This window comes from Myodes glareolus, chromosome 9 (genome assembly GCF_982192425.1).
Source record: "Myodes glareolus chromosome 9, mMyoGla1.1, whole genome shotgun sequence".
Classification (NCBI taxonomy): Eukaryota; Metazoa; Chordata; class Mammalia; order Rodentia; family Cricetidae; genus Myodes; species Myodes glareolus.
The window spans coordinates 33,130,606-33,158,578 of NC_142034.1; the positions used below are offsets into that span (position 1 = coordinate 33,130,606).

General features: G+C 43.7%; 1 protein-coding gene and 1 non-coding gene across 2 annotated transcripts in view; both read left to right on the plus strand.

Moving 5' to 3' along the window:
* Ankfn1 (ankyrin repeat and fibronectin type III domain containing 1) overlaps nt 1-27,973 on the plus strand; it is a 351,197-nt gene that overhangs the window by 252,261 nt on the left and 70,963 nt on the right. Inside the window, exons 8-10 of the mRNA XM_048446655.3 lie at nt 17,882-17,979; nt 20,566-20,656; nt 26,119-26,226. Of these exons, the coding sequence (XP_048302612.3) occupies nt 17,882-17,979; nt 20,566-20,656; nt 26,119-26,226 (297 nt within the window). The remainder of the gene's footprint in view (nt 1-17,881; nt 17,980-20,565; nt 20,657-26,118; nt 26,227-27,973) is intronic.
* On the plus strand, nt 9,047-9,155 carry LOC125408593 (U6 spliceosomal RNA). Its single transcript, XR_007234506.3, has one exon. It is a non-coding gene; the product is annotated as a U6 spliceosomal RNA (small nuclear RNA).

The following is a 27,973-nucleotide window of genomic DNA, read 5'->3' on the forward strand; positions in this document are numbered from 1 at the left end:
ACAACCTCCCTCTCATAGCTGACCGTATTCATCTCTTTCAATTATAAGTGGCCCTGCCTAGAATGCCCTTCTGTGAGCTGAAATTTCCGGTTTTGCTACCCTGATCCCACCCCACTCCCAACTTTGTTGGCCTTTGAACTTCAACAATACATTACCCACATGACTAATATAGGTTGCGTCTCCTTCTCTTGTAGTTGTCTGTCTTTATCTGCTCTCAGGAGCTGTGAGTCCTTCAAGGGCAAAGAGAACCACCTCGTTTGTGTTCACATCACTTGGCAAGGTGCCTTCAGTCTGCAGATACGTAGAAAGGTACAGCCTCCCTTACAGAGACATGAATGTCGTCACACTGGAAAATACCATTGGAATGTGGTACAGCCTCTGAGTGTCCACAGGGATTTGGTTTTCACTGAATCTGGATGCTTGGGTTCAATCCATAAAACAGTCAAGTACTTGAATATAACCCAAGCTCACTCTTTAGTAAACTTAAAATCATTTCCAGGTTACTTACAACACTCTTTTAGTTATGATTTCTATTCCTACAAAGAGACACCATGACCACCACAAATCTTAGAAAGGAAAACATTTAATTGGGGCTGGCTTACAGGTTCGGGGGTTTAGTCCTTTATCATCGTGGCAGGAAGCATGGCAGCGTGCAGGCAGGCGTGGTGCTGGAGAAGGAGCTGAGAGCTCTGCATCTGGAGCAGCAAGAAGAGAGAGAGACATTAGACTTAGCCTGAGCATTTGAAACTCCGAAGCCCACTCCCAGGGACGCACTTCTTCCAACAGGGCCACATCTACTCCAACAAGGTCACACCCCCTAGTGCCGCTCTCCAATGATCAAGATTCAAATATATGAGCCTACGGGGGCCATTTTTATTCAAATCACAACAAATACTTAGCAAAACAACAGCACTAAGAAAATCTGCATAGATCATTGCCTTGCTACCTTATCCAGAAAATAATGACCAAAAAAAATGCCTATATTTCGTTCAACTCATTTGTTTTTAACATACATTTTTATCATTTTTTAAGCATGTGTGTACGGATGTATACATATGTGCCTGTGAATGCAGATGCCCACAGAGGCCAGGGGTATGGTATGGAGCTGTAGATTTGATCTCCCCAATATGGTGCCGAATACCAAACTCATTCTCTGCAAGAGGCTTAACTACTAAACCATCTCTCCAGTCCACCCATCTCCCCTTTAATTCCTATCTTTGGTCTCTGGTGGAAGCCACTGGTGTGGAAGCCACTGGTGTGGAACAGCTAATTGTCACTGTCATTATTAAAAGTGGGCAGTTTGGGCTGTGAAGATAGCACAGCCTGGGAAGCATCTGTCTGACAGGCACCAGGCCCTGAGCTGATCCTCAGAATCCACAAGAAAAGCCAAGTGAAGTGCTGTACATTTATTAGCTCAGCAGCGGAGGAGGCAGAGCCGAGAGGATGCATGGGGCTCTCTAGCTAGCCACCCTAGCCTATTGGCAAATGAGAAACCTCGTGTCAAAAAATAAGCTAATGGCTTCTGATTGATGACGCCCACAGTTGTCCTCCGGCCTCCACACCTAAACACAAGCAGCACACAGTGGAAAACTTGAATAGTGGGACCACCAGACCTTTTCACCCAGTCGAACACTTCTCATCTCACTCCTACTAAACCGGGATGATGCCAACTTTTCAGGGTCCTGCAAAAAAGTGGGTGGGCCCCTAGGAAAACCAGTCACACGCCCCGCTCCCTTCGCTGTGAGATGGCGCCATAGAGCCGTCCCTTCAGAGCTTTTCAATATCAACACTTTCAAACCCCTAGGCAACTGCTTTCCTCTCAATTTGAGTATTTACTGAAGTTTCACTATTCCCTGAACAAAAGAGGCATTACATCTCAATTCCGGGCCCTTCCATTTCTCTCTCGGGCTAATGAAGTCAAGAACTTCACTTCTAAAAGAAGAAATAATATATAAAGAGTTGTTGTGAACAACAACAAAAAAAAGACGGAAGAAGGCCCTGCAAACCAAACATGCCATGCCATGGACAGACCTCTTGGGGGAGGGGTAGGTAGTCAGTTACCAGCCCCAGGCCTACCTTCTTGGCCTCATCCTCCCCTGTTTTTTTGCTGGTAGACCACAGCTCCCCTGCAGGGAACCCACGACCATCTGCCTGGACTAGAGTGTGCTTTGCCCTCGGGCAAGTCTGCTCTGATCCCTAGTAAGGGTGATCCAGTTTCTTCCCTGCAAGAGAAAAGTTCTAGAGGCAGGAGAGACAGCCAAAGCAGCCCCCGTGGTGACGAAGTGCTTCTTTGATCTCCTGCTGTTATCTGAGTGTTGTTTTGAAAGTTATTTATGGATGAAAGCAGCCCCTCTCCCCCGCAAAAGGACCTGCTGTCAGAAGGGATTGCAGCTCACCTCGTATCCAACCAACCCTGAGGTTTTGAGATGGGACAGCTACATAAATGTTAAATGGGCAATGGGATGCCAACATTTTTATTGCTGTTTGCCACTGGACTCTGGGCAGAATGGAGACCAGTTACATCCACCTGGAGAGAGCTCACAGTTTTTGATACGACCATATTTGATTTGGAAAGTTTTGAGTACACAGGGTTGCTCATGGTTCCTGGTTTTAAGGAGTGGGGATGCTGAAGTTCAGCTTTCTTGCCATGCCCATGAGAGACCGTGGGGCCAAACATTTGGGTTTACATAAAAATTCCACTCGCAGGTACCTGAGGAGAAAGCAACAGCTGACGTGGGTGTATGAGGAAGTAGGGGCAGCTTGTTCCTCCTCCCACCACCACGGTGGAACTCTCACACCTCCTGTGTCCCAGCGGGAAAGTTGCCCTAGGCCTCCCAGCCTGGACAGACTGAGCCCTCTGCAGTTTGCGTCCACACACTAGAACTGTGGGCTTCCTAAAAAAAAAAAAAAAAGGCAGATTGTATACAGTGGCCCAGCTCTTTTCAGTCACTCACAAACTCGTTTAAGTAACCCGTCTTAGCATGACGCAGAACCTACTCCCGGTCCCATCTCCTCTGGCCCCAGCTCTCCCTTCTCATCTCACTTCTATTTCTGACAATCGCCTAGCGGTCTCTTGGCCACTCCGTGACTCTGTGCCTCTACTCACAGTACAGCCTCTGCCTGGAGCCCCCTTCCCCAATCTCCTCCCTCAACAGGGCCTCCCGGGTTCTGCCAGGAGTCAGCCCCATCCATCTGGATCTCTACTTTGGCCCCAGCTTTTAAGATTGGCTTCACTCTGAGCCCACCTCTTTCATAAGAGTGATCTGTTTGGATTTTTCACATTCTCTTGTCGGCTTCTCCCAGTGAACTAGAGTCTTGAGAGTGGAAGTCGAACATTTTCCAGTATCTAATCCCTAGTGAGGTCTCAGTGAAAGACCTATAAATTAACCAATCAGTCACCATTCGGTTTAAAGTTAGATTTGATTTTCCTTCAGATGTGCCAACAATTAGCTTGGTGTGATATACAAAATTTAATAAATTTAGTTATCTTTATTTATATATACCTATTATGGGCACTCTTTCCAGAAGGGAATTCTCTCTCCACCATCCATGGATCAGGTACCCTCCTCCCAAGATGTAATTATTGCCAATGACTTTCCCGTCCCACCTTGGCTGTCTTAGAACAATAAAAGACAAAAGACTTTATAAGAACTGAAGAGGACTTTTCTCCACCATCCTAACAATGGTGACCTCCCTTGAATATTTACAAAACAGTAATTTTGTTCTTCCCTTTCAAGTGTAATTCTGACAGACTCCTTTATTAAATGTATTCTCTCCTTTCAGAGAGCTTTCTTGGGCACCTACGACACTGTAGTCATGGTCCAAGAAAAATCGACATATGAAACAGATGCTCAACATTATATGATTTAGGTCCAAAAGCACCAGTTCCAATGAACTTTGTGAATGCCGCAGTGTAAAAGACTCTGCATGTGACTACAGATGCAGACACCAAAAGCAGAGAGATACAGGAGAGATAATGCCAGGAAGGCAACCAGGCTCTTCCCAATGACCCTGCTGTACCTTTTAATGCTTTGATACTTCACCCTTCGGGGATCTGGGGGAAATACAGACCTATTGCTTTCAACATGAAGTTTTCTTTGATGCCCTAATGCCTATGTGAGACTCCCCAAGCAAGAGCTCCTATGTGGACATGTTGCTGGGTGCCTCAACATCACCCAGGCTGAACCTCCCCACAGATGAGCAGAGCGGGCTGAGCCTGGGAATAGAAAATGTGCTGCTGTTTCCCCCAGGGGGCCCTGGAACACATTTTCTTGCCTTGATGGGAAAAATCTAAAGATTGGATTTTTTTCAGGATCAATAAGGTTCCTTGTCGAGTAATTTACAGTAGAATGTGAAAACAAACAATACATTCCCCTGGGGGAGACAGAGAGGAGACCTCCTCCGGCATTTCCTGAGGGGGCCCCTTTCTCCTTCTTATTTACTTACTAATTTTTGTTCTCTCTCAAATTCCTTTAGACCCTTAGTCACAGCTTGGGAATTCGTTTGTTCCCATGTCCGTCCTCCTATCGCATACTTAAGTTTGCCTGTCCCCAGCCAGGGAAGAGAGAAACAGGTGGAACACAAGAGAAGCTTTGTTGGGAACCGGGCATGCTCAGGAGGCTACTATGAGGGTGGTGGGGAGGAAGGCGGACGGCTGCATAGTCTGAAACAGACTCAAATTGTGGGCCAGCAGTTTTTCCAAGCTTTTGGTGACTGTTACATTGCTTCTTCCTCTCTCTCTCTCTCTCTCTCTCTCTCTCTCTCTCTCTCTCTCTCTCATCAGTACTTATCTTGGCTCCCATTCCTACATGTAGCTGTCATGAGAATACAAAATATACATTCACAAGACTCACAGCCCTCTGTTCTGTTTGGTGGCTCCTACCACCAATCATGGCTCCCTCTTGATAGCATAACAAGGCAAACACAGTATTAAAGACAGCTCTCTGGGCCACAGGAAAGGGGACAGAGTTACCACCCAGGAGTCCCTGCTTGGAGTGACAGAGTAGAAGTCCAGTACTGCAAGCTCTTTGGTGGGACTTCCTTAAGCACAAAAGACCTGAAAATGGTTTGTACAGGTAGATATCGCTGAACGCACGAAGACGGAGCTGTCTGGCTTTGAGAACAGTCCTGCTCCCCACATATACATGAGACAGCTCTTCCTTTGGTCTCTTTGGGCGGTATTCCTCAGAAATGGGAAATACCTTGCCATGGGGCTCTTCCTGAAGCAGCGAGGGCTTCACTCTACTCAAAACAAAACACAAATCTCCGATTCAGGAGGTTGATCCAGAAGAAGGGTTCTCACTCACCCCGGGAAGAGGTACACCTCGCCTGGCGATCTCTAACTGCCACTAATTCTGAGCCCCTGCGATCGCTCATGACAGTCTTTGTAAAGCAAATGCTTCCTTAATGAACAAAAATTATCCCGTTTCTCTCTCTCTCAAAAAAAATCTAAACAAGTAACAATCTAGTTGGACATCTTACAACTCCACACTATGGCGATGTTCCAAAGAAAAAGAAACAGTGGGGTTTATCTGGATTCGTGAACTATGAATCTATTTTCATAGTGTCCTAAAACTGCCTATTCGTGAAGCCCAGATAGCCATGGAGTAAAATATAATAGCAATGTATGATAATAAAATATTCATATAAATAACAATAAGACATACTACTAATGATGAAGCCCAGACAGTACACTTAGGCATGGAACATTCTCGTGCCATTGGAAGACCTGGACTGGTAATTCTTGTCGTGCAAATACTCAGCATCCATGTTTGTCTGTCAGTCCTGACTCTGTCACGCAGCTGCTCAGTGGAGTTTGAAGCTACCTGCCTTGCACACTACGTCCTGTACCGGTTTCTGGACCAGCCCTGAATAAAGCAGAAAGAATGGATGTGGCTAGGATGGACACTCTGCTGCCACTGCTCTGGCCTTTTGGTCAGCAAGTACTGGGTAACTGACCTTCTGACCCTCACTGTGTCACTCATACCTGGGGGGTGGGGGCAGTGATTTTGACTACAACCATCAAAATGTTACCTGATTTATACCAGAAAACTCTCCACCCATCAGACACTATATCCAACTGGTTAGTGAGTCTACTGGAACAATCTCATAGCGTTTATCCACTACACAACAGCAAATGCTTAACTTGTTCCTTGGTGGGGTGAGTATGGGGAATGTGTGTTGGTGTACACATGAATGCATTTACACAAATGAATCTAGTATGAACTTTACTGCTAAAAAGGACAGAATGTGGTTTATAAATACCAATAAAATATGTAATAGTCTTTATTTTAAAGTCCTCATAATCCAATAACTTTCCCCAGATGCATTTACTTACTTATTTGAACCCCTGAATCTGTAGCCAACAATCATAATTAATATGTAAGTACAATTTGGATGTTAATATTGGCTATTTTCATTCACCTAACTCTAGCAAGACAAAAATGAAGCAACGAAGTCCTCTTAGGAACCTGACTTGCTTACCATGATGTAGGCACCAGCCTCATTACATCAAACCATAGTTTTAAAATATTAGAGAAGCGTTTTCTCAATTCTCTGGATGATTTGCTATGCAACTGCCACAGAAAATTTTCACTTAAAGTTGTATATTTACTTATTTGTGTGTGTGTGTGCACGCATGAACACACATGTGCAAGTGCAAGCCATGACTTGGGGGAAGAGTCTCGGGGAACAAACTGCAGCAGTCAGCTCCCTCCTTCCATCAAGTGGGTTAAGGGAGTCAAACTCAGGTCTTCAAGTCTGGCAGCAAGTGCCTTTACCTGCTCTTACTGGTCCTGAATATTTTCACTTTAACCTGCATTATTAGGATCTTCTCCATTACTTTCTTACATCTAGACTGCCGATCAGTAAACTTCCTCTCCAAAGGACCAGAGAATAAGTAAATTGGGCTTTGTGAGCTACATATGGTCTCTGTCACATATCTTTATATGTATGTTTTGTTTTTACAATCCTTTAAAAACACACACACCAAAAAAAAAAAATAAACCCTAAAACTTGCCTTTTCTTGCAAGCCACACAAAACCAGACTTGGGTCAGATCTGGAATGACAGTTTGCGGATACTTGGTCTAGACAGCTCACAAAACAATAAAACACACTGTGATTTATAGCATCTGCTGATTCTATGATGTAAATATCCCCTCTGTGGACCGTTCCAAGATCACGTGACTTCACTGGACAGGTGCTGAGAAGATGCGGCAGAGAAACATTACCCAGGGTGCAGCCGTAGACACAGGAGTAGGTAACCGCAAGCGCAAAACATGGAGCGCAGAGTCTGAGCGGCTGCTGTTTCTCGATGCTATTTATTTAGCTTTCCATTGATATATTTTTTAGCAATAGTTGTGTTGACCAAGTCCCTATCGTTTCAGTGATTTCTAGAAGTTAACTGCAGCCCGGGACACATCCTGTGTGGGTCCTGGGATCAGCTCAGACTTTCTCCATCTCCCTATGTAGGCCCCCTAAAAAGTTACACTGTTATACTGCCCGGTCTCAAATGTGAGATAAGTAGATTTTGAACTCTGTACCTTGTAATCTGCCTGAGACCTTCCCAACACTTCATTTAATAGCCTTAAAAAGCAAATAGATCAATCAACTCATGAGATCCTTAGGGTTTGAGGATTATTGGGTTCCCATTTCCTTGGCTGGGGCAAATTACTTAGACTTTGCCATCCCAGTCTGCAGAAACCACTGAAGTAAAATTCACTTAAAGGCACCCTGCCCCCATCCTTATGGGTCAGGACAGCATCTGAGAGGAAGAGGTCCTATGTATATTACGGGAGACATTTAGCTGGGGGCAGCTGGGCTTCTGAAGAAGAGAGGTATTCAAAACACATTGCATACTGAGCATGGCAAGAAAGAGCAAACTGCTGAAGGTAGGTAGTAGGAACAATAAAAAATAATATCTCCCTTATAGACATGCAAAAGGATCAAGAAAAGGAATAAATTTACACGAAGCCACAGCGGTATAACTGTTAGGGAATTCAGAAGACAAAGACGATGTAGCAGACCTTTTGGGGTGCCTTGTAGCGCTTGCTTGCAACTTTAAAACATCTGGACATTCACACATCTCTGCTCCCTGGCTGTATCTTAGTGTAGTGCTGGCAATAGGACGGGCAAAACCCAAGAGCACAGAGAATACATGCAGGTAAATTATCTCAAGCTACTTTTGTGGACTGCAAAATCTAACAATAAATAAATACAGCTTCCCAATTCCAACTTTGCTTTTAATCTTCTAGAAGGAGTAGGTGCAAGAAGGCATCCCTGATATTGGGGTGTGGGGGGAGACTTTTGCCCTTAATTTAAATCATTGTTTTTCTAGGGAAATTTAATTTGGGGAAAAATGTTTTTCTAATTAACTGGATGACCGTGCGCTGTGCAAACAATAAAGATTCTTGTTTGAAAGTAACGCATGCCCCTGCTCCTAGGACTACCAAGGGAATTTAAAATGAAAAAAAAAAAAAATGCGAGCAGCTCTGACCTCACGTTTTATCAGAGCTGAAAAGACTCCCCGGCTGCACAGTTTTCTCGTCAGTTCCCAATTTAAAAGCCACAAGTGTTGAACCGGTTCGCACTGTACCGAGACACCTTTTTCTCATCGCTAGAAATGGCTGTTGATTGATTGCGATCTGGGTCTCTCAGTGGGTGCGTCCTTCCATCCCTCTCTGTTCTTCTTGTGCTGGGGTTGGCCTGCAAGGTTAGAAACTGCATATTCAGATGGCTCAGAGGACGATTTCATAATGCTGGTGCTGGGCAGGGCAGTCTAGCCAAATTCCATTCATTAGCTCAGGCGCCAGCCAGAGTGTGACCAGCAAGAATGCCGTTTTGGTTCCATAGAGAAGTTGATAGGAAGTCGGAAATGCCTTTTTTTCATTTCCCCATCTGTCTCTTTCTGTTTCGGTTCCTAAGAGGCAATATATGGACAAATGGAGAGTCCAGGATTCTAGACTATGGAAGAGAGGAGTTAGTCGCTAGCTCAGTCCCTAATGCAGCAGTTCAACCTGCCGCCATTCCATTTCTGACTGTGTCTTTGATCTATTCTGACACTACTTCATATACTAAAATTGGAATGATACTGAGAAGATTAGCATGACCTCTGTGCAAGGATGACACGTGGATTTATGAAACATTCCTTATCATTTTGAGCCAGGCAGTGGTGGCGCACACCTTTAATCTCTGCACTTGGGAGGCAGAGGCAGGTGGATCTCTGAGTTTGAGTCCAGCCTGATCTACAGAGTGAGTTCTAGGAAGGCAGAGCTACACAGGAAATCCCCGTCTTCGGATGTGGGGGGTAGGTGGGTGATTATCTAGGTATCGGCATCAGATGTCTATAGTTAGGCTTAAAGCATCCCCAAATCAGAAATCAAATATCCAATCCACCTGATAGTTCCAGAGCTACCGGCACTGCCATGAGAACCAAGGTGGGGCCTTTGGAGAGCTACACGAATTGCACATGGTTCCTACCGCAGAGGAACATTAAATCTATAGAGGAGACTCCTAGGACCACCATGGGAACTACAATTCTAAAATGTGAGCTGCTCTGACCTCCTAAATGTAAAAGGCAAAACAAAGAAGCCAAAGCTTCTTGGAGACTTCTGAAAGTTGCTGGGGGAGGGAGAATTGGCGGGGATGCTTCTTGCCCCAGGGAAGTCAGGAACACTACAGCACCCGATCCTTTGAAGTAAGGGACAGGGAAGCTTTGGGGAGAGAGAACATACTAAGAGACAAAGCAATGTAAGCAATGAAGGGGGAGAGGGAGGGGGGAGCGGGAAATATAACTTTCACAGCATACTCTTCCCAGGTACACTCTAAACAGATGGGCTGGGGCCCCTGTGAGCTGAGGACCTGCAGGGTGGCAGGCTGTAGATGTGCAGGGGCAGTGCTGTTCTGCTTTGGATTTTTTTTTTCTTCCATGCTGTATTATTGGTTGGTGCTCTTGCTTCTGGATCCTCTCTACCCTCCAAACAAAGCAGCCTGAGACTTAGGAAAGTGTGCAAACCACAACACTGTGGCTTGTGATGATGCTTTCCGCTTGTGCCCACAAATACTTCAGAGCTGTGACTCTTTCTCTGCCATCGAGTCTGTGACACTTTCCCTCACATCGGCGGTTTGATGTGACAGGTCCAGACTGTCGGGAGCTCTTTTCGAAACTTCCGAACTGTATTTTATATGGCTGTCAAGTCACTGTGTGTGAAGCTAGAACTTTCCAGCCCTGTCTTAGTTCATTTTCTGATGCTAGATCAAAATACCTGTCATTGGGGTCATTTATAACAGAAAGAGGATTGTGTCTGGGGTCATGGCTCCAGAAGCTGGGAAGTCCAGGAGCATGATACCAACAAGAACATCCATGCTTCTTCAACTTGTGCCTGAAAGCAGGAGTGTACAGAGGAAACAACCCACTCTTATGGTAGCTAATCAGGTTCCGTAAGAATTAGCCACTCCCGTGAGAGTGGCATTAATTCCTCTAATTAATTCCTTGAGAGATGGTCATCTCTCAAGGACACTACTGCCTCCCACCACTAGTACCCTGGAGACCAAGTTCAGTGCTACAGGAAATTCTACAGCCAATAGCCTTTAAGTTAACCACTGGGGCGTGGCCTCTTACACTATTTATGCCGATGTAAAGCATGCGTCCGGCTCTCTTTTCTGGTTGCAGGGTTCAGTTGCTGTTCTTTGTTCCAGCAGAGGATATTGATTTGTGAGTCTACCCCTAGATAACTAGCCATCTATTATTCTCAATTCTGAGCTAGGGTGCGATTTCTTTTCAGCTTCCATCTTCAGCTCAGTACGGCCAGGACAAACCAACCTCAAACCATAGCTTCAGGCCAAAAATCCCCCCTACACACACACACACACACACACACACACACACACACACACACACACACACTACCCCATCCCACCCCACCCAAAAAAGTAGATGGAGGAGAAACACTGTTGGTAGCCCAGAATCAACTGGCTATCCCAAAAGGGGAAATTTTTCCCTCTGATAAGAATTCTTTTTCTCAAACCCCTTTACCTCTGAAACGCCAATGAGTCACGGAATCTACACAGACACTGAGTAGTATCCGGCGGTAACTCCAGAGCAGCACCCACCTCCTCACAAACCTGCCTTTGGTTTGCTTTTGTCTGTCAAGAATCCAGGCCTCGTGTTCTACTGAAACATGTTTTTGTAAGGCAAATTTCAATAGAGAATAATACTTTTGATTCAGACAAAAATAGTGGTTTCTTCAGAAATGCTAAGCATTGTGTCTTTGAGCAAAGTCTCATTAATCGCCTGCCAAAAACTCTGTTACAATTCCAAACCCTTCCTCTGATTTGAGGCTGTCATTTGACTTGTTAGACAGGAGTCCCAGCCCTTCCCTGGGAAACTTCAGCTTGGGGTTCCACACTGGGGTCTTCTTCCTGTGGATTAGGATTTAGATAAAAAGTGCCCCCGAGTTCTTGGAATCTTGGGTGGCAAGAGTTGATCCTAAAATTTCTACACACTACTGTTGACTGAGGAGACAAGATGGCTCTCCAGCTGACTCTGTCTGCTGTTGACTAGGTCTGTCTCAATGTGGGTCCCATTTTACAGTGAGACTCAGGAGGCCCTTGTCACACCATTGCATAAAACATGCCAGTAAGATCTGGGTCCTCGGATTGTTTCATGCTCTGAATCAGAGGAGAGGAGAAAGCCTGTCCTGGTGCTGGCTGTGCTGGCCAATGACTCTACAGGTCATAGGGGCATTGTAGTAAGGAGCTGCAGGCAGGCCTGCTTTTCGCCTCACCCGGCTCCTGCACGGCTAGCTTAGTCCCAGAAATAACAACACACAAATTGTATTCATTTAAGCACTGCCAGGCCCATTATCTCTAGAGAGTTAGTTACTGACTAACTCTCATATCTTGATATTAACCCATTTCTAATAATCTGTAGCACCACGAGGTGGTGGCTTACCGGAAAAGATTTAGCATGTCTGACCTGGTGGCTGGCTCCATGGCGTCTGCCTCATAGCCTTCTTCCCAGCATTCTGTTCTGTTTTCTCCGCCTACCTAATTTTCTGTCCTATCAAGGGGCCAAGGCAGTCTCTTTATTGACCAATGAAAATAACACAATAGACAGATAACCCTCCTCCATCATTTCCCCTTTTTCTGTTTAAACAAAAAAGAAAGGCTTTCATTTTAACATAGTAAAATTACATATAACAAAACAGTTATCAAGCAAGAATTACAGTCACAATATTTATAACTATATCTTTATCATAATAATGGAAAACTATAACTATAACTATCCATTCTTTAACTCCATCAAAAACTCCAGAAGGATATAATATTACCTAAGTAAACAAGAAGTAAGCAACTTCCAAAACTCTAGAAATGACAGAGACATCTCACTGCCTGGACAGTCACCCAAAGTTCCTCTGTATCGTTGGGGCATCCATCTTCAGCCTTCAGGCCCATAATATCCAGAGACATTTTCATGAAGCAGGAAATTTCAAAGGCAGTTTAGTCACTATCTGCTGTGTCCTGCAGAATGTCTCGCAGACTCTTTCATGAATCAGGAACCCCGAAAGATCATCTCACCTTTAGGCAAGTTCAGTAGTCCTCTCTCTGCGGGTTCTCTGTGTCCAGTTTATACAACAGTCCAGGCAGGAGCAGTTTCTTGCCCAAATGGCTATCAAACTCCATAAGGAGCCTCTTCGATGCCCATCTTCCTCTTGAAGTAGATTGGTGCTGTCAGGAGCAGACGTGTCCTGAAAAGCCCTAAGTTATTAAAATATTAAATGCCGTGTTCTGTAGTCTTTGAAAGATATGAAGAATGCCTATCTGAAATATATCTATGTAATCTAGAAAATCTAACTAACATGACTACAAGCTTGGCTATTATTGATGATTATCCTATATTCATCCTATAGGATGATTATATCCTATATAACATATATATATATCCTATATGTTATTGATGATAACAACCTATATTTTTAATTATACATTGCATTTTTAAATGAACTACATAATCACAATACCTCAATCAAGTTCAGAAATATATATACAAATAACAAAATTGACCTTAAAATCCATACCAATGAAATTATTCATATTTATATCATGTCCCCCTTTAAATGTAAAAGAACATTTATAAACAATATTTGGGAATATGGACGTAGTTATTTCTCTTCAAACTTCTTCCTGCTGTATAGGGGCGCAGTTAATCAGGTCTTTCATGGTAAAACCTGTCTGCCAGGTTCATCTCAGTCGGCAGTTGAGTGAAGAAATTTTTTGAGGGTGTTCACAGAAACCTTTCAGGAGGGCGTGGTCTATCATACCATATTGGGATAGAAGCAATCCACAGGGTCTCATCCTCTGTGAAAACAAAAGAAGAACCTCCTTTCCAAAGTATCATATCCTTAGATCCAAATTCAGAAGTCAAGGTATTTTCAACATATCTATCTTGGATTAGTTCAGCAGCATTTATAAACAAATATCTTTTAGCAGCTGTTGCTCCTTCCTCAGCATTCAAACAATTCAAAGAGAGCATAATAGCATACAGTATCAAGATTCTCTGTATATTTTCCATCTTTATTTTAACCTCTATTTCTTTTATTTTTACTTTTACTTTTTGAGACTGGTTCTCTGTATATCTTTGTCCTGGAATAACTCTGTAGACCAGGCTGTCCTTGAACTCAGAGATCCCACTGTCTCAGCCTCCCCAGCTACCACACTTTGAACTCACAGAGATCTGTCTCTGCCTCCCAGGCATTGGGATTAAAGGTGTGTACTACCTACCACACTTTGAGGTCACAGAGGTCAATATGCCTCTGCCTCCCAGGCATTGGGATTAAAGGTGTGTACCACCACACCCACAGGGTTCTATACTCCCTGAACAGCTTCTGGGGGCTGCATGATTGTGATGCTTGGGATGTGGCTCCCAGAGACTCAGAAGAAACCCAAGGGACAAAGAAGAAAACGGCAGGTGGAGCCATCATGGCCACAGGTGTCAGAGCAGTGGTTCTCAACCCGTGGGTCGTGACTCTCGGGCGTCAAGTGACCTTTTCACAGGGGTCACCTAAGACCATTGGGAAACACAGATATTTATAATCCACAACAGTGGCAAAGTTATAATTATGAAGTGGGAATGAAAATAATTTTATGTTTGGGTCCAGTCAGACATTCTTTGGACTGCCAGTTCCCAAATAATGACACTGGACTTTTTTATTAATTATGAAAGCTTGGCCTTAGATTAGGCTTGTTCCCAAATAGCTCTTAAAACTTAAATTGGTCATTACCTCTCCTCAGTACTGTAGGTCCAACTTCCTCTATATCTGGCTAACAAATCTCCTGCCTCTCAGATTCTTCCCTTAAGTTCCTCTCTCTTTCCCAAAGCGCCCCACCTATCCTGTCCTGCCTAGCTATTGTCTGTCCAGCTCTTTATTAAACCAATCAGATGGTGTTCTAGACAGGTGAGGTAAGAGAGAGACATCTTCACACAATTGATCAAATATCCTACAGCAGCTGGGGGTGACCACAACATGAGAAACTGTATTAAATTGTTGCAGCATTATATTATTATAGCAAGGGTATTTTTGTTTCTAGAGTGTTCCCCTACATGTTGTTCTTTCTTGATGCATTTGCTGCCTTTTAAAAAAATTTTTTTAAATTTTATTTCATGTGTATGTGTGAGTGACTATGTGTGTGTGTGTGTGTGTGTGTGTGTGTGTGTGTGTGTGTGTGTGTAGGTAATGCATGTACACCACATGCAAGTCTGGTAGACATCAGATCTAGAACTAGAATTATGTGCAGTGATTAACTGCCATGTGGGTGCTGGGAATCAAACCCAGGACCTCTGTAAAGGCAGCGGTGTTCCTAAGTGAGCTCGCTCTCTCTCCAGCCTCTGCTACTCACTTTTGCTTTGACTCTTGTCTCATTGCTGTGTTGTTCCTGTTGCTGTTTATCTTCAGGTCAGTGTGATAGCCCACTCTGAAAACAAAGTTCTTCCAGCTTCACTTTAAGAGACTCTGCCTCTCTAAGAGCTAGTTGCTCACAAGAAGAATAAAACATTTTGGGGAAAAAAAATCTATGTATCTTCTTTACAGTACATATGGGAGCCAGACATGATGGCTCACATCTACCATTTGAAGGTTGATGTAGGGGTCCTCATGAGTTCAAGGCCTGTCTAGGCTATCTAGGAAGTTCCAGGCTGGCTTGAGCAACAAAATGAGAAGCTGCCTCAAACAAATAAAATAGATATTTATGGGTTTCAGGGTATATACTATAAGGCAATGAAGGCATGAATTGGGAGTTGATATATAATCTAAATCATTTGATTCTAATTAGATTTTATAATATGTCTGAGAGCTTTAAAGGCAGGAGATGGGAAAAGGTTTACATTATAGCAAAATACCACTATTTTGTAGAAATTACTATTTGGGGTTGGGATCAGTATGCGTACACAAACTGCAAAATCTATACTTAGTACCAGGGAGGGAAATAATAAGGGCTACTTCTCAGGTTTCTCGCAATCAACAAGAGAAAAGGCCACACACTATAAAAACAGAATACAGTGTTCATGTTAACAAAGTATGCTGGAGATACAATCAGGGTTGTTCAGTTATCTATGTCCGAGGGCTCTAGAGTTGACTTTGCTGAATCTCACTGGCTCATTGGAAGGACAAAGCGTCACAAAAAGTAAAATACACAGAATGATCCATTCAACAGAGGCTTACAGCAGACAGAGTCCTTCTTCCTGCACACGGCAAAGGACAAGGACAGTAGTCCTGGCTGGAGCCAGATGTGAAGGTCCTTGAATGCCCTTTTAAGATTTCGTTTTATTCCCAAAGCAACTGGACACGATGAAGGGATTTTAGGAAGAAGAATGAATAACGACTTTAATCTGTAATTCAAGCTGCTGTATGGGGACCACCTGTAAAGAGAAAGAGCCAAGCAGAAAACCCAACTAGGAAGCTCCTGGGTATTGGCCTTTGTAGTGACCAAGGTCAGTTCCAGGATCCTGATAATGGAAGGGGAAATGGGGATCTGGCAGGAGACATTTTGAAATTAGTAGTCAATCAGTTGTAAGGAAGCAGGAGAAAGATGGGGCAGGGGTGTTGTGAGACCATTGTTTGGTAGTTGGGTAGATGGAAATGCCTCTTGTTGACACTGAGAAAGACATGCTTAGGGAGAGTTCAGACAAAGCAGGGGTGCCCCTGGAGAGATTTACAGGAGGAAGTTAAAGAGCAAGAGAGAGGCCAGACCTGGAGTCACACTTTTAAGACCCACAGAGCCACAAAAGACAAGGCCAGCACCAGGGGCAAGCACACAGAGAGAAGGAAAAGTTCAACCAGCCCCGCCACCATCCTGCCCGAAGAGCACAGCTTCAGCTGGAAAGGAGAAGAGGAGGAACCCGGAAGAACCTAGACAGAGGCAGTCAAGAAGGTGGGAGAAACCTAGGAGAGGCATAACCCAGAAAAGGGAAGGCTACGGAAAACTCGGGGAGGCCGGCAGTGGCCGCACATCCCACTTCGGGGCTGCTGTAATTATGGGAGCTCTAGGAAATGCAGGGCAGTGATGCCGAGAGGGCGAGGAAAGCAAGTGTGACTTGCGGGAGACAAAGAAGTAGGGCCAGGGATAGAGACAAGGGCTCCAAAATTAGAGATGGGTGACCCACGGGGCAGCAAACTGAGAGCCACTTGGATTTAACTGCCGGAGATTAAGGTGTCATAGAGTATAGATAGACCTTCACGTCTCTGGCTTGTCATCAAGAGGCTGTCCGTGTGACTTCTGCTCCTAAAGGCTCCTGCTGGGGTGCAGCTTGCTCTTAGTCCCTCCTGTATGTCAACAGTTATGGAAGATGCTCCTACCTGTGATAGCCAATCATTTCCTGACCATGGCCTATGGACCCAGCGGAAGATGCTCTGAAAGCATACAGTCACATAGTGCAATGGGAGGCTGGGATTGGGGTGATTTGAGTGTGGACGAACACTTACTTTGGGATGACAGAGACGGCGAGCACTAGACAAGTTAGTCACAGACCCAGACCCAGCACAAGCTCCTGAGAAAGGCTGGGGGAAGGCCCAGGGAGGAAAGCAGAAGAGGTTAGTGTATGAGACACCACAGGAAAAGAGTGTTTCAGGAGAGGGCACTGGATGATAAAGCGGAAATGAGCAGAAGTGTCTTCATTTGAGATGAGAATGTAACCGAGACTTCGAAAAGTCATTTTTGGTAAAATGAGGCCAAGTCAGGTTTAGGAGGTAAGTGCCCCAGTGGACCTTTTGCTCCTCACACTCAGCAACTCATATATTGGACTGCTTTATTCAATGACCTATTATCTATGACTGTGCCTGAGTGTGTGTTTGTGTGTGCACAGACACATGGTATCTTCATATGGCAATGGTCTCATAGACAAAAATCAGGGCCATTCACCCCACAGACACATGATAGACATTTTTTATCAATAAAATATAAGCTAAATGCCTGTAGTCTAGTGCATCACATTGACTTAGGTTTGTATAAGTACAGTCCACAGTGTTCTTAGAAGAAAATTACTTAATAAAGAATTTCTCAGAACACATCCCTGTCATTAACAAATGCATATTAAATATGCATTACATTTCACATCAATAACATCATAAAATGCATGCATTCTACCATATAAATTATATCTATCAAGATTTTAAAACTTATAAGGTATGTATATGAGGATTGATTTATTTTTCTCTCAGAGAAGAACTCATCTCTTTTTTTAAAAAAAATGATTTGGAAAATGATTTGACATCCAAGGAGAACAGTGAGCTATCTGAGGATGCAGGGCCAAGGGTGGGGGTGGGAGCTGTTTCTTGCAGCGTTGCTTGTCACGTGACTGAGTCTTGTTTTTATCCCCCCTCCCCGTAGTGGAATGGAGCATGTCTAAAGACTTTTCCCCTTTGGCTGGGGAGATCATCCTGGACAACTTGCAGACCCTGAGGTGCACAATCACAGGCCTCACCACGGTAAGGCTCCTCCTGATAGATGTGCCATCCCCTGCCTCTCACACAGGGATACTGGTAGCAGATGCCTACTCTCCACGCGACGGCCGACACCCGGTCCTCTGGCAACAACTGCCATTCGTTAAGTGTGATATGTCTGGTATCCATAATCTGAGTCTCACAAAAGGCTAAGCAGACAGCATGAAGCACTTTGTAGGCTGCCATGTTCTAAGAGATCAGAAAGAGACTGGCCTCATGCGAGCCTTGGAAGCCGCTGCCTTCTGGATCACAGTCTAATCTGCAGGGGATCAAAGGCTCTGAGGGATCCAATTTTGACTCCCAGTCTGATGGTAAAAATAACAGCCTCATCTAGCCCTCACCCCTACTGCCTCATTGAGATCAGTCGTCAATGGGAGTCACACAGTTTCCTGAGAGAAATCCTTTTCCCCTGATTAAAAGAAGAAAAAAAAAACCTGCTTAAATCTGCTACTACAGAAAAGAAACTATATATGACAAAGGTACAAGCTCTACGTAGCTAGCGTAAACCAGCTTCAATTGTGACTGAAAGGCTGGAACTAGCCATGTTTATTTGTTTAACCAATCTAAAATCAAATATTAATCGCTAATTTTGAACCACAAATGAACATCCAAAGCGCAAAAAAACTAAAAACAGCTAGCAAATCTGTTCAGACTGAGGAACTAAATTTCCTCAAACAATTGCAATTCAGAAGATTAAAAAAATATGATTTTAAAGCAAGCTCTTTCAAGAGTAACCTTAAACTTTTAAAATAGAATTCAAATAATTAATATCCTAAGATTCTCATACGGGAGGAGCAGAGAGATATTTCTGTTGTTTTCTTAGAGGTTAGCCAATTAAAATAGTTATCTGCAGCGTATAATCCTGAAACCCAGCATTAAAAAGCTGCCATCAACCAACGGCATCCAGTTTATTCTAAGAGAATTCTTGGTGGTTTGGTCACCACCAAGAATCCTGACTTTTAGTCCTAATCGCATGTCTATACCAGAGACCAGAACTGTGGATTACCAGAGCAAACAAAGCCCCCTGAGTGGGTGGCCCCAGAGATGCTATCAGCAGGAGGCTGGCTCCAACACCATGGCTTGCATGGTGGAAGGAGGCCAGGAGGAACCCCAGGGAATTTCCATTGCTTAAAAGAAAGAGTGATATCGTGATAAAAATGGAAAACTCTCCACAGAGGAGTTCTCTGACATCTAAACTAGCTTCTCTAGGGATGATGTTTTTTTCCACTTTGCCATCCAATAAGAGTGATGCAGACATTATACTGAGCATATAAATGCCTGGAAGTGGATTTATAGAACTAGGCCATTCCTATAACCTTGAGGTGCATAAAACCCAATTTTCAATGTTAGAGAAAAAGGTGTTAACGTCATCACATGGTAAGGCAATATCATTGAACTCCTAGCAAAGTCTCTCACAAAGGTTTTTTTTTAATGCAAATGCCATTTTACATTTACAGCAAGCAATAATCATTCATCCAACATTGACTTTTCTAACACCCCTTTGGTTTCACAGAAAAAAATAAAATAAAATAAAAGGAGAAAAAAAAACAGAAGAAAAGAAAGCGCAAAGCAAACATTAAAACCATATAAAACATTTTAGAGAATTATCAGGAAGCAAAAATTAGCTTCTTAATTCTTAATGCCATAAAAAGATGTTAAAGAATACAGGTCATTCTTTTAATAGTGGCTTTAAAATTAAGTCACATCAGAAAGTTGAGGTTTTTTTCTTGGGTGAACAGCTGAGTAAAGGATATTCATAGACGCATTATTTATCGTGGCACACTCTGGAAAGAATCTCAGACTCCACCAGTGAGGGACCGGCTACGTAGATGAAGGCATCTCCTCGTAGTGAAGTACTATGCAGTCACTAAAAGAATGAGGTCTGCCTTCATGTGTTGGTCTGCAAAGATATTTATTGTCGCTTGTTAATTCTCTACAGTAATTTGACCAGCTAAGGATATTGGTGCCTGTTGCCTCTGGGGAGGGGAAAATAAATAGAAAAAAGTGACGGTGGGAGGCTGCTGTTGTTAATAAGCCTTGCAGAACCATGTGGGTTGTGAGAGACTGTGGTTTTACGGGGTGCGTGCATACGTGTGTGTGTGTGTGTGTGTGTGTGTGTGTGTGTGTGTGTGTGTGTGTGTGTGTATGTGTTTCTTGGGATTTTTTTGTTTTGTTTTTCTATTTTTATTTATTTATTTTTTTATTTTGACTTGTTTGTTGGTTTTCTAAAGAGAGAAAAAGAAAGAGCAAGCTGGGTGGGTGGCAAGGAGGATCTGGGAGGAGCTAGGGGCGGGGAAAACTGTGATCAGAATATATTATATGAAAGAAAATGATATATGTATATATAAAATCAATTTTTGCATGTGTAAGTTTGTATATATAATAGAGATAGATGGATAAACAGACAGACAGACAGACAGATGATAGAAGTGGCATATAATTTAGGGGTGTGGGGAATCAGTACAAAAAACATGATATTTTAATTCTGAAATCAAAAAAGTAAAAATCCTTCAAATATAAACGTGATGAATTATAATACCTGATGCAGCTTCCCATTTCAATTCTTTGCAGGGCCAACAGTATTTTGTTCAAGTCTCGGCTTACAACATGAAGGGATGGGGACCAGCTCAGACCGCAACGCCGGCGTGTGCCTCTCCTTCTAGTAGGTGGTAGCTACTTCCAGGATGGCACAATGCTCAACTACTCCATCCCTACCTAAGGTGTCCCTGCCAGCTCCCCTCCCCCTCATCAGCTTCTCAGCAGCAGTTGGGCAACAGAAGAATGATCTGAGGAAATGCTCAGGCAAAGACAGCTGAGGGGAGAGGAGAAGGCATTTGAAGTCACAACAGTTTCCCCGACACTGGTGTCTTTCATTAGTAGTAGCCTTCAAAAGTTACTAAAACTCTCAGCCTCAATGAAACATCTATAGAATGGGTCTAAATCACATCATGTCACAGGGCTTTTGAGGGATGGAGCAGATGCCAAGAGAGTGGCCAGCCCAGAGTATGCAGTCCATCTTAGGCCTTGTCTTCCTTTCCTGGCCTGCACTGAACACATCACACTGATCTCCTAGGAGAATGAAATAAAACACCTTGGCTTACCTGACATTCTGCTCAGAGAAAAGCCTTTTCATTAACAGTCACCACCCAAAAAACACAACACTCAACCTTTGTAGTGGTGGCTGAGAAACCCAGCAAAGACGTCTTCCAGTCACTTGAAGATTAAGAATGCATGCCTGGCATGTTTGGTATAACTCCCTGTTAACCAGAAAATGTAATTACCCAGAACCAACAACTACAGACGTGCGAGAAAGGAGGCTGTTCTTTACAACAAGCCCCATGCTCCAGGCTCTATTTTCAGCTTTTAAAAAAACCATTAATGTTATAGTTAAGAGTGCTACCATGTGAGAGCAAGAACTGCTTAATCATTTATGGAATGTAATTTGTAATTATTATTCTTATTCAAATGCCTTACAGATAGCCTTTTCCTTTGCTTCAGCCGACATCTTGGGAGCTAGCTTAAGGAGAGAGACAGATAAACAATTATACACGAAATATGCACTGCAGCAATATATTAATAGTAGCTAAATATCATTCATAGCAAAGAAAACAAATGCCCAACATTTGTGTAATAGTGAAGTACAGCATATTCAACATCCATATTAAAGAACCAAACATGATCAATCACTAAAAATCTGTATTGAAAAACCCATTGTTTCTGAACATACGAAAAATCCTACAGTATAGCTTTTATGTAAAATAATAATAATAGTACCAAATGTAGGGATTCCATTCATTTAACCATGAGTTTACCTAAATTACAAGGATATATCTAAATCACTCTCAGAATTTAACAGTGGCTGGAGAGGTGGTTGACTTAGAAAAGTACTTACCACAGAAGTAAGAAGACCTAAATTTGATTCCCCCAAACCTACATTTAAAAAGCCAGGTGTGGTGGCACACACTTGTAATCCCAATGCTAGGGACAGGACAGAAAAAGAAGGCGCTTCAGGCTGTCTCGAAATCTCCAGGCTCAGTGAGAGACCCTATCTCTAAAACCAAGATGGATAGCAACTAAGGAAGACACCTGAGTTTCATCTCTGGCCTCCACATGCATACATACATATGTGTACTTGCATGCACACACAGGTATACATAGATTTAACAGTAGATACCTGGATTGTGAGTTTATGTATTTCCTGTTTATGTGTTTAGATTTTTTCAAATGTTACAACAACTTTTTACCCAAGACAACTAGGAGTCAGGTGACAAATGGAGACTTTATGTGCAGTGTCTCTCCTTAGCCTCACAGCAGTCCTTAACCTTCCCTGCTACCTTGTGGCTCAGTATCACTGTCATTCTTGTCTATAGCATTATCACCATCCGAGATAACCTTTATAAAACAGACTCATTCCATTCACGGCATTAAGCTAAGAACTTTACACAGTAGGCTCGATCTCTTTGACTGATGGGGAAGCCATTAGCATAGAGGCATATTTACATAGTCCACTCTTTGAAGTGGAATTTCAGATGGAGGCTATTTGGAGGCCACATCACTGGTACATAGCTGAACCGTGATTCAAACATGAATTGCTCAAGACTCTTCCATGTCTCCTGTGGTAACTATAACCCTTTTATCAGGCAGAAAAGTAGACGAAAGGCCAGTCAACCATGCCTACCCACCTCTAGTAGAATCAGTGTTACGCAGGGTCTTACACAGCCTCAGACCACCAATGCCATTGCTCTCCAAGGCCCCCAACTCCCTCTGCATTCAAGGCTTTCATCATTAGTTTTGTTTGGATATTTCCATTGCTTGAGGTTCATCAGAAACTTGTGCTGGGAATTGCAAGATTAAGGCACTAAGAGACCAATCTTATTGGTAAGGTAGAGATATATGAATTATTAGAGATGGCACATTAGAAAGCACAAAAAAATACTAGTCTAGGTTAACCTGGGGGCATAGGAGGGAAAAGGATCCCAAAGGTACACCCCACACCGATTCTGATCTGCATTTGATACATTAGCCTCTAAAGCACAGATGTTTGGGCTCTATATGCTGCGTGTTCTATTCACACACCCCTCTCTAGCAAGCCTATGCATAGACCTCTCTCCAGAATGATGAGAATGGTTGTTCAGGCCTTAGAGGAGTCTTTTATGTATTGGCAATTAGCATCATGACTAGCAATGCTTTCTAAAACAGTGTGTTTGATTAGCCAGGGTAGCTAGCAAAGAGTGGAAAGCCTAGCATATGGTTGGAGTTGCTGCAGACATGCCATATCACTTGGAAAGAACAATATAAAAACACTCTCATTCTATTTATAAACAAAGTATGACATTGTGATGTAACATGTATCAGTATTCAGATATTTACTAGAGGACAATGTACTCTAACAGGACAGAGTAATTGGAAATTTGGTAATATGTTCCAGTACGCTATAAAACTTTTTTTATATTTTTACAAAAGGCCTTAATGTGTTTTTATAGACTTATGTTATATGGTATGGTACATAATAAGAGAAAAGCGCCCAGACAGGCTTGTCTGAGTTACGATCAGGAAAACCCTGATATGGCCGATGAATGTAAGCCTTGCATTGTGTTGCAATCGAAGTGTCTCATTACCAGAACAGTGAGCGGCATTATGTGGCGCGGCCTGCTCTTTTCCTACCATGTGAAGTTTACTCCTGTCAGGTTCCCGAGTTCTTAATATATTTTCAATTTTCTCCTGTATCCCTGCAGTCTCCTATTTTATGTAGTCATCAGAACTTTCCAAACATCTCTGAGAAAAAAAAAAAAAACAACTCACTCTTTCCAAAATGTTGGCGTTCTTCAGCACTCACTGCAGGACGCCATTGAGCACTGGCAATTTTTTGTATGTATCGTAAAGTCATCAGATCCAGCTCAACTCCAGTGTAATAGGGCTAAGCTGAGACGCTGAGACCCATTCCACCACCCCCTGCCTGGGCTGATGACAGCATTAAGACTCATTAGAACGCATTAGCACACTCGGGTCCATGGACTCACTCAGTCACCCAGAATTGCTCCTGCTCAGGCTCCCGCTCATCCTCATTGTACCATAGGCACTTGAAAGGCACCCCTCCAACTGAAGGAACAATGACCTGTGCGAGCATGCAAGGGTGATGTTTACTCTGTGTCCAGATGTGAGCAGCGCCATAAATAGCCTGAAGGTCTCTAGCAATTATTTCCCTAAACTTCAGATGTCCCAGCCTTCCTGCACACCAGCATGCTTGTATTCCCGATGCCTCACCAACGGCATACTGCGTATTTCCTGTGTGCCCAGGATGCAACTTGGCTCATACTCTTTCTTTTCGATCTCATCCTCCCGAAAAGATTAAAAACTGGCTCTGCAGAGGAGGCAAATGAGGCAGGGAGAAGTTCAGTCGTGGCTCTTGCCTACAAAGATCAGAAGGCACCTGTGCCAATCTTCTGTCTCCAGACGTGACCACAACTAAGCCCTGACAGACAAACTCCAACTAAGATCCAACTCTCTTGCCCAAAAGAAAGATAAACATGTACGGTATAATGAAATGAACATGAACACTACACACAGGTCACTAGTTTGGCATGGCACAGTGGTGATTGGGCCTCCAAGCTGAGTGAGTGGAATGGGAAAGGGATATCTCTGCTTCATCTCCCTTAAGGTAAAATGAACTATACATAGGAGAGAACAGGAAGAAAGAAAGGCTTGAAAAATCTATGAGGCCCTTTTCTTCCTAGATAATCATCAGATGGGATAAAAACTAGTGTTTCCATATTGAATGGCTTTCAAGTCTTATTTACAGAATGCCTGTCATGGGCCAGGCATTGGGCCAGATCCCTACTATACTTCTCATTTCATTCTCATAAACCTCTCACAAGACAGACACCATCCTCATTTTCAAATTAGGGAGTGAAGGTCCTGTTGATACAAAGGACTTTCCTGCAGTGAACTGAGGACAGGAGGAGCCAACACTCACACTGGAGTTTAGTGGACCCCACCACCTAACTTTACATTACCCTACCTGGGCTTAGTTGACCCCCATAGTGTCCCTCCTAAATGTATACAATCCTGGACCTTGGATGGACCACTGTGAGATACGCAGAATGCCCTGCCGTGAAATCCTTGAGTGTCTGAATGAAGACGACTCGACTTTCAAACAATCCTGTCTGGGAGGGAATTTGAGACTGGCTGGCTTCTCTGAGGTGGAGTGACTAGCCTTCACAGAGATGGACTTGAAGTCATTGTTTTTGAAACATTAAGAAAGAAAAACTAGAGGAGGGAGAATAGGAACGGGGATGGACAATGAAGTGACTGACCTGCTGGGAGAAAAATCTAGAGCTGGAGACAGCAGAATTGCAATCTTGACATTAGTCCCATATGAGTTATTACTCTTGATATCATTATAGCCAAATGGAATGAAAATAGAAGGGGGAGAAAAATCTCAGTGGGGACTGCAATTTAAATTTGCCATGTAAGCTAATACTGTATATTTAGAGACTGAGCAGACAGGGTGGTTGGTGGCTCGGAGTATGTGCAGGGGCTGCTGTGCCAGCTAACCAAAGCAGACATTCATTAGAGCAAAATGTAGATTTCTATTTCTTGGCATCTGACATGGGCTCTTTCCTTGGAAAGAAATGTCAATTTGGCCAAAAGTGTGAAACCTACAATAAAAGCATTGGGACTGTGGATTTCATCTAGTCTGCACATTGCACATTCACCCCCCCCCACCCCATCTTTCCTACTGTGAAATCCTGTTGAAATTTGGGATGCTGATGAAGAGGTAACAGGAGCACTGATCAGGACAGGGGATGCTGAAAAGGGGTGCAAGGGCCAGGAGAGGAGATATTGGACTTCCAAATTTCCTATTTCTTTTGGCTCTCAACTACTATTTTCTCTTGCCCAAAAACTGCCCAACACAAGAAGCCAACCACAATTACTGCTTTGCATAGGGTTCTGAACAATGGCCGCTCCCAAACCGTCGGCATCGCCTGCCAGTTCTGCGTGTGCTGGGTGCTCATCCACGGAGCCTGTGGGTAGTGAACACAAAACCCCAGCACCTCAGGCAAGGCAGGGCAGAGGCTGCCTCTGCTTTAAAATTTCCCTCTGTTTGTTTCTTTTGTTCAATAGACTGGAAAGACTATGACGACAGAGAGCCCAGACTCAGGGGACAGAGCGAAGTTCTAGAGAGTCTGCTGCAGCAGGTCCGAGCCCTTCATCAGCATTACAGCTGCCGGGGTAAGGATAAAATCTGTACTGGGCCATCGACTGAGGTCTCGGTGGCGCCGGTAATTTTAGCAGTTTCCTAGCTGGGTCATACCTTCTCATTCATCAGGGAAAAAGAGATATTAATATTTGTACATCTGGAATCACTTTACAGCACTATCTTGCTTTAACCCTTCCATGGAGCCTTCCCTCTCTTTTCCTCCCCTTCCTCTTCCCTTCTTTACACACACAAAAAAAAAAAGTTTGAAAATCAGCACAAGAAAAAAAAAAACTCCACAACTGTTCTCTTCTGAGTTGGCTTCACAATACTCCGTGGGTCCTCTTAGACAAGCTTCCTCAGTATTTCACCCCCAAGCATCACGGAGGGAGCTCCAACAAGGACAACCACAACACGCCTTCACTTCTGGAGATAACCTAGCTTACAATGCGTTTTCACATCCACCATGACAACTTCGTCCTCACTTTGGCCATTGCAGGGGAGGCTAAGTTGGTTTACCCGAGGTCACAATGCCAAGCTACGGCCTGGGATTTGTGGCGTCATGTCCAGTCTTCCTGTTGTGCCTCGTTTTTTTTGTCTTCCCGAACGTTAATCCCACCTTGAACTTTAGTCTTCCTCCATCCCACTGTTTGGGCAGCCGTAGGGCTCACCTCCTCTCGATTTTAGCCCCACTTCACCCAGTCTCTGAGATGCTTTTAAAAGCTTCTCTGTTTCTTGAGCTGCTGAGATGGGCCAGGGTCAGGTTTCTGATCTGTGTAATGATTCGTGGAAGAGGCACTTAGTTTTATTTGGAGAATTAAAGCCTCCATAAAGTTTTCATTTTCCATGCTCCCATCAGATCTCCAACTACTCTGTGCTCGCTAGATTTGGGGCACTGCTGAGCCAGCTGAGTAAAAAACCCAGGGCTCAAACTAAGATGCTGTTCTTGCTGTTTAGACGAGGCATAAATCAAACTTAGCATTAGCAAAAAGTTTCCCAATTACTGTATAGCTCTGACAACAGGGCCCTTCAGAAAGGTTGGCTCTAGCAGAGATGGGGACAAGTGTTTGCAAGAAAATGGTGCTTTTCTAATGAGAGGCTCATTGGGAGATGTAAATACATGCGAGAGCAGCTGGGGAAAGAAAGCTAAGTGGGATTTTCATTCCTGGATCTCTAGGAAGACTTCACACACACACACACACACACACACACACACACACACACACACACACACACACACACCAAAAGGAGACCTGTACCGTTCTGCACTGACCAAAGTCCATTCAGTTCTGGGTTCCTGGGGACTCATTTCATCAAGTACTGTGTTACTTGGCGTCCTCTCTTTTCTGCCTCGCCACCACATCCCTGCCCACTGGCTCCTGTAGGAAAGCAAAGGGGGTCCGGCGACTGGACAGGTGCTCTCTTGCTATCCGCAGCCACTTTGTGTTTTGTATTCTGGAGGATGGAAGTTGAAACTGCCCAGGACCAAGAGGGTTGTCTTTTGACGTGTATGTTACAAAGGATTCCGATGCTCTCCCTATTGCCATATGATTACTGTCCCGCAGCCAGGAAGTGATTTCCTGAATCACTCAGTCATTTCTATAGTTTTCATCCAACTCTTGACATGCATGCATGGGCCCCTTCCAGAACCATAGATGTACACATAATATTAGGAATGATGGAACTAAGGAATTAAGAAGGCCTTCCCCAAGAGGGACATTTTTAAATTTGTTAAAGTGTATCCTCGGCATTGAAATAATACAATGCGAGCGATACGGCGAC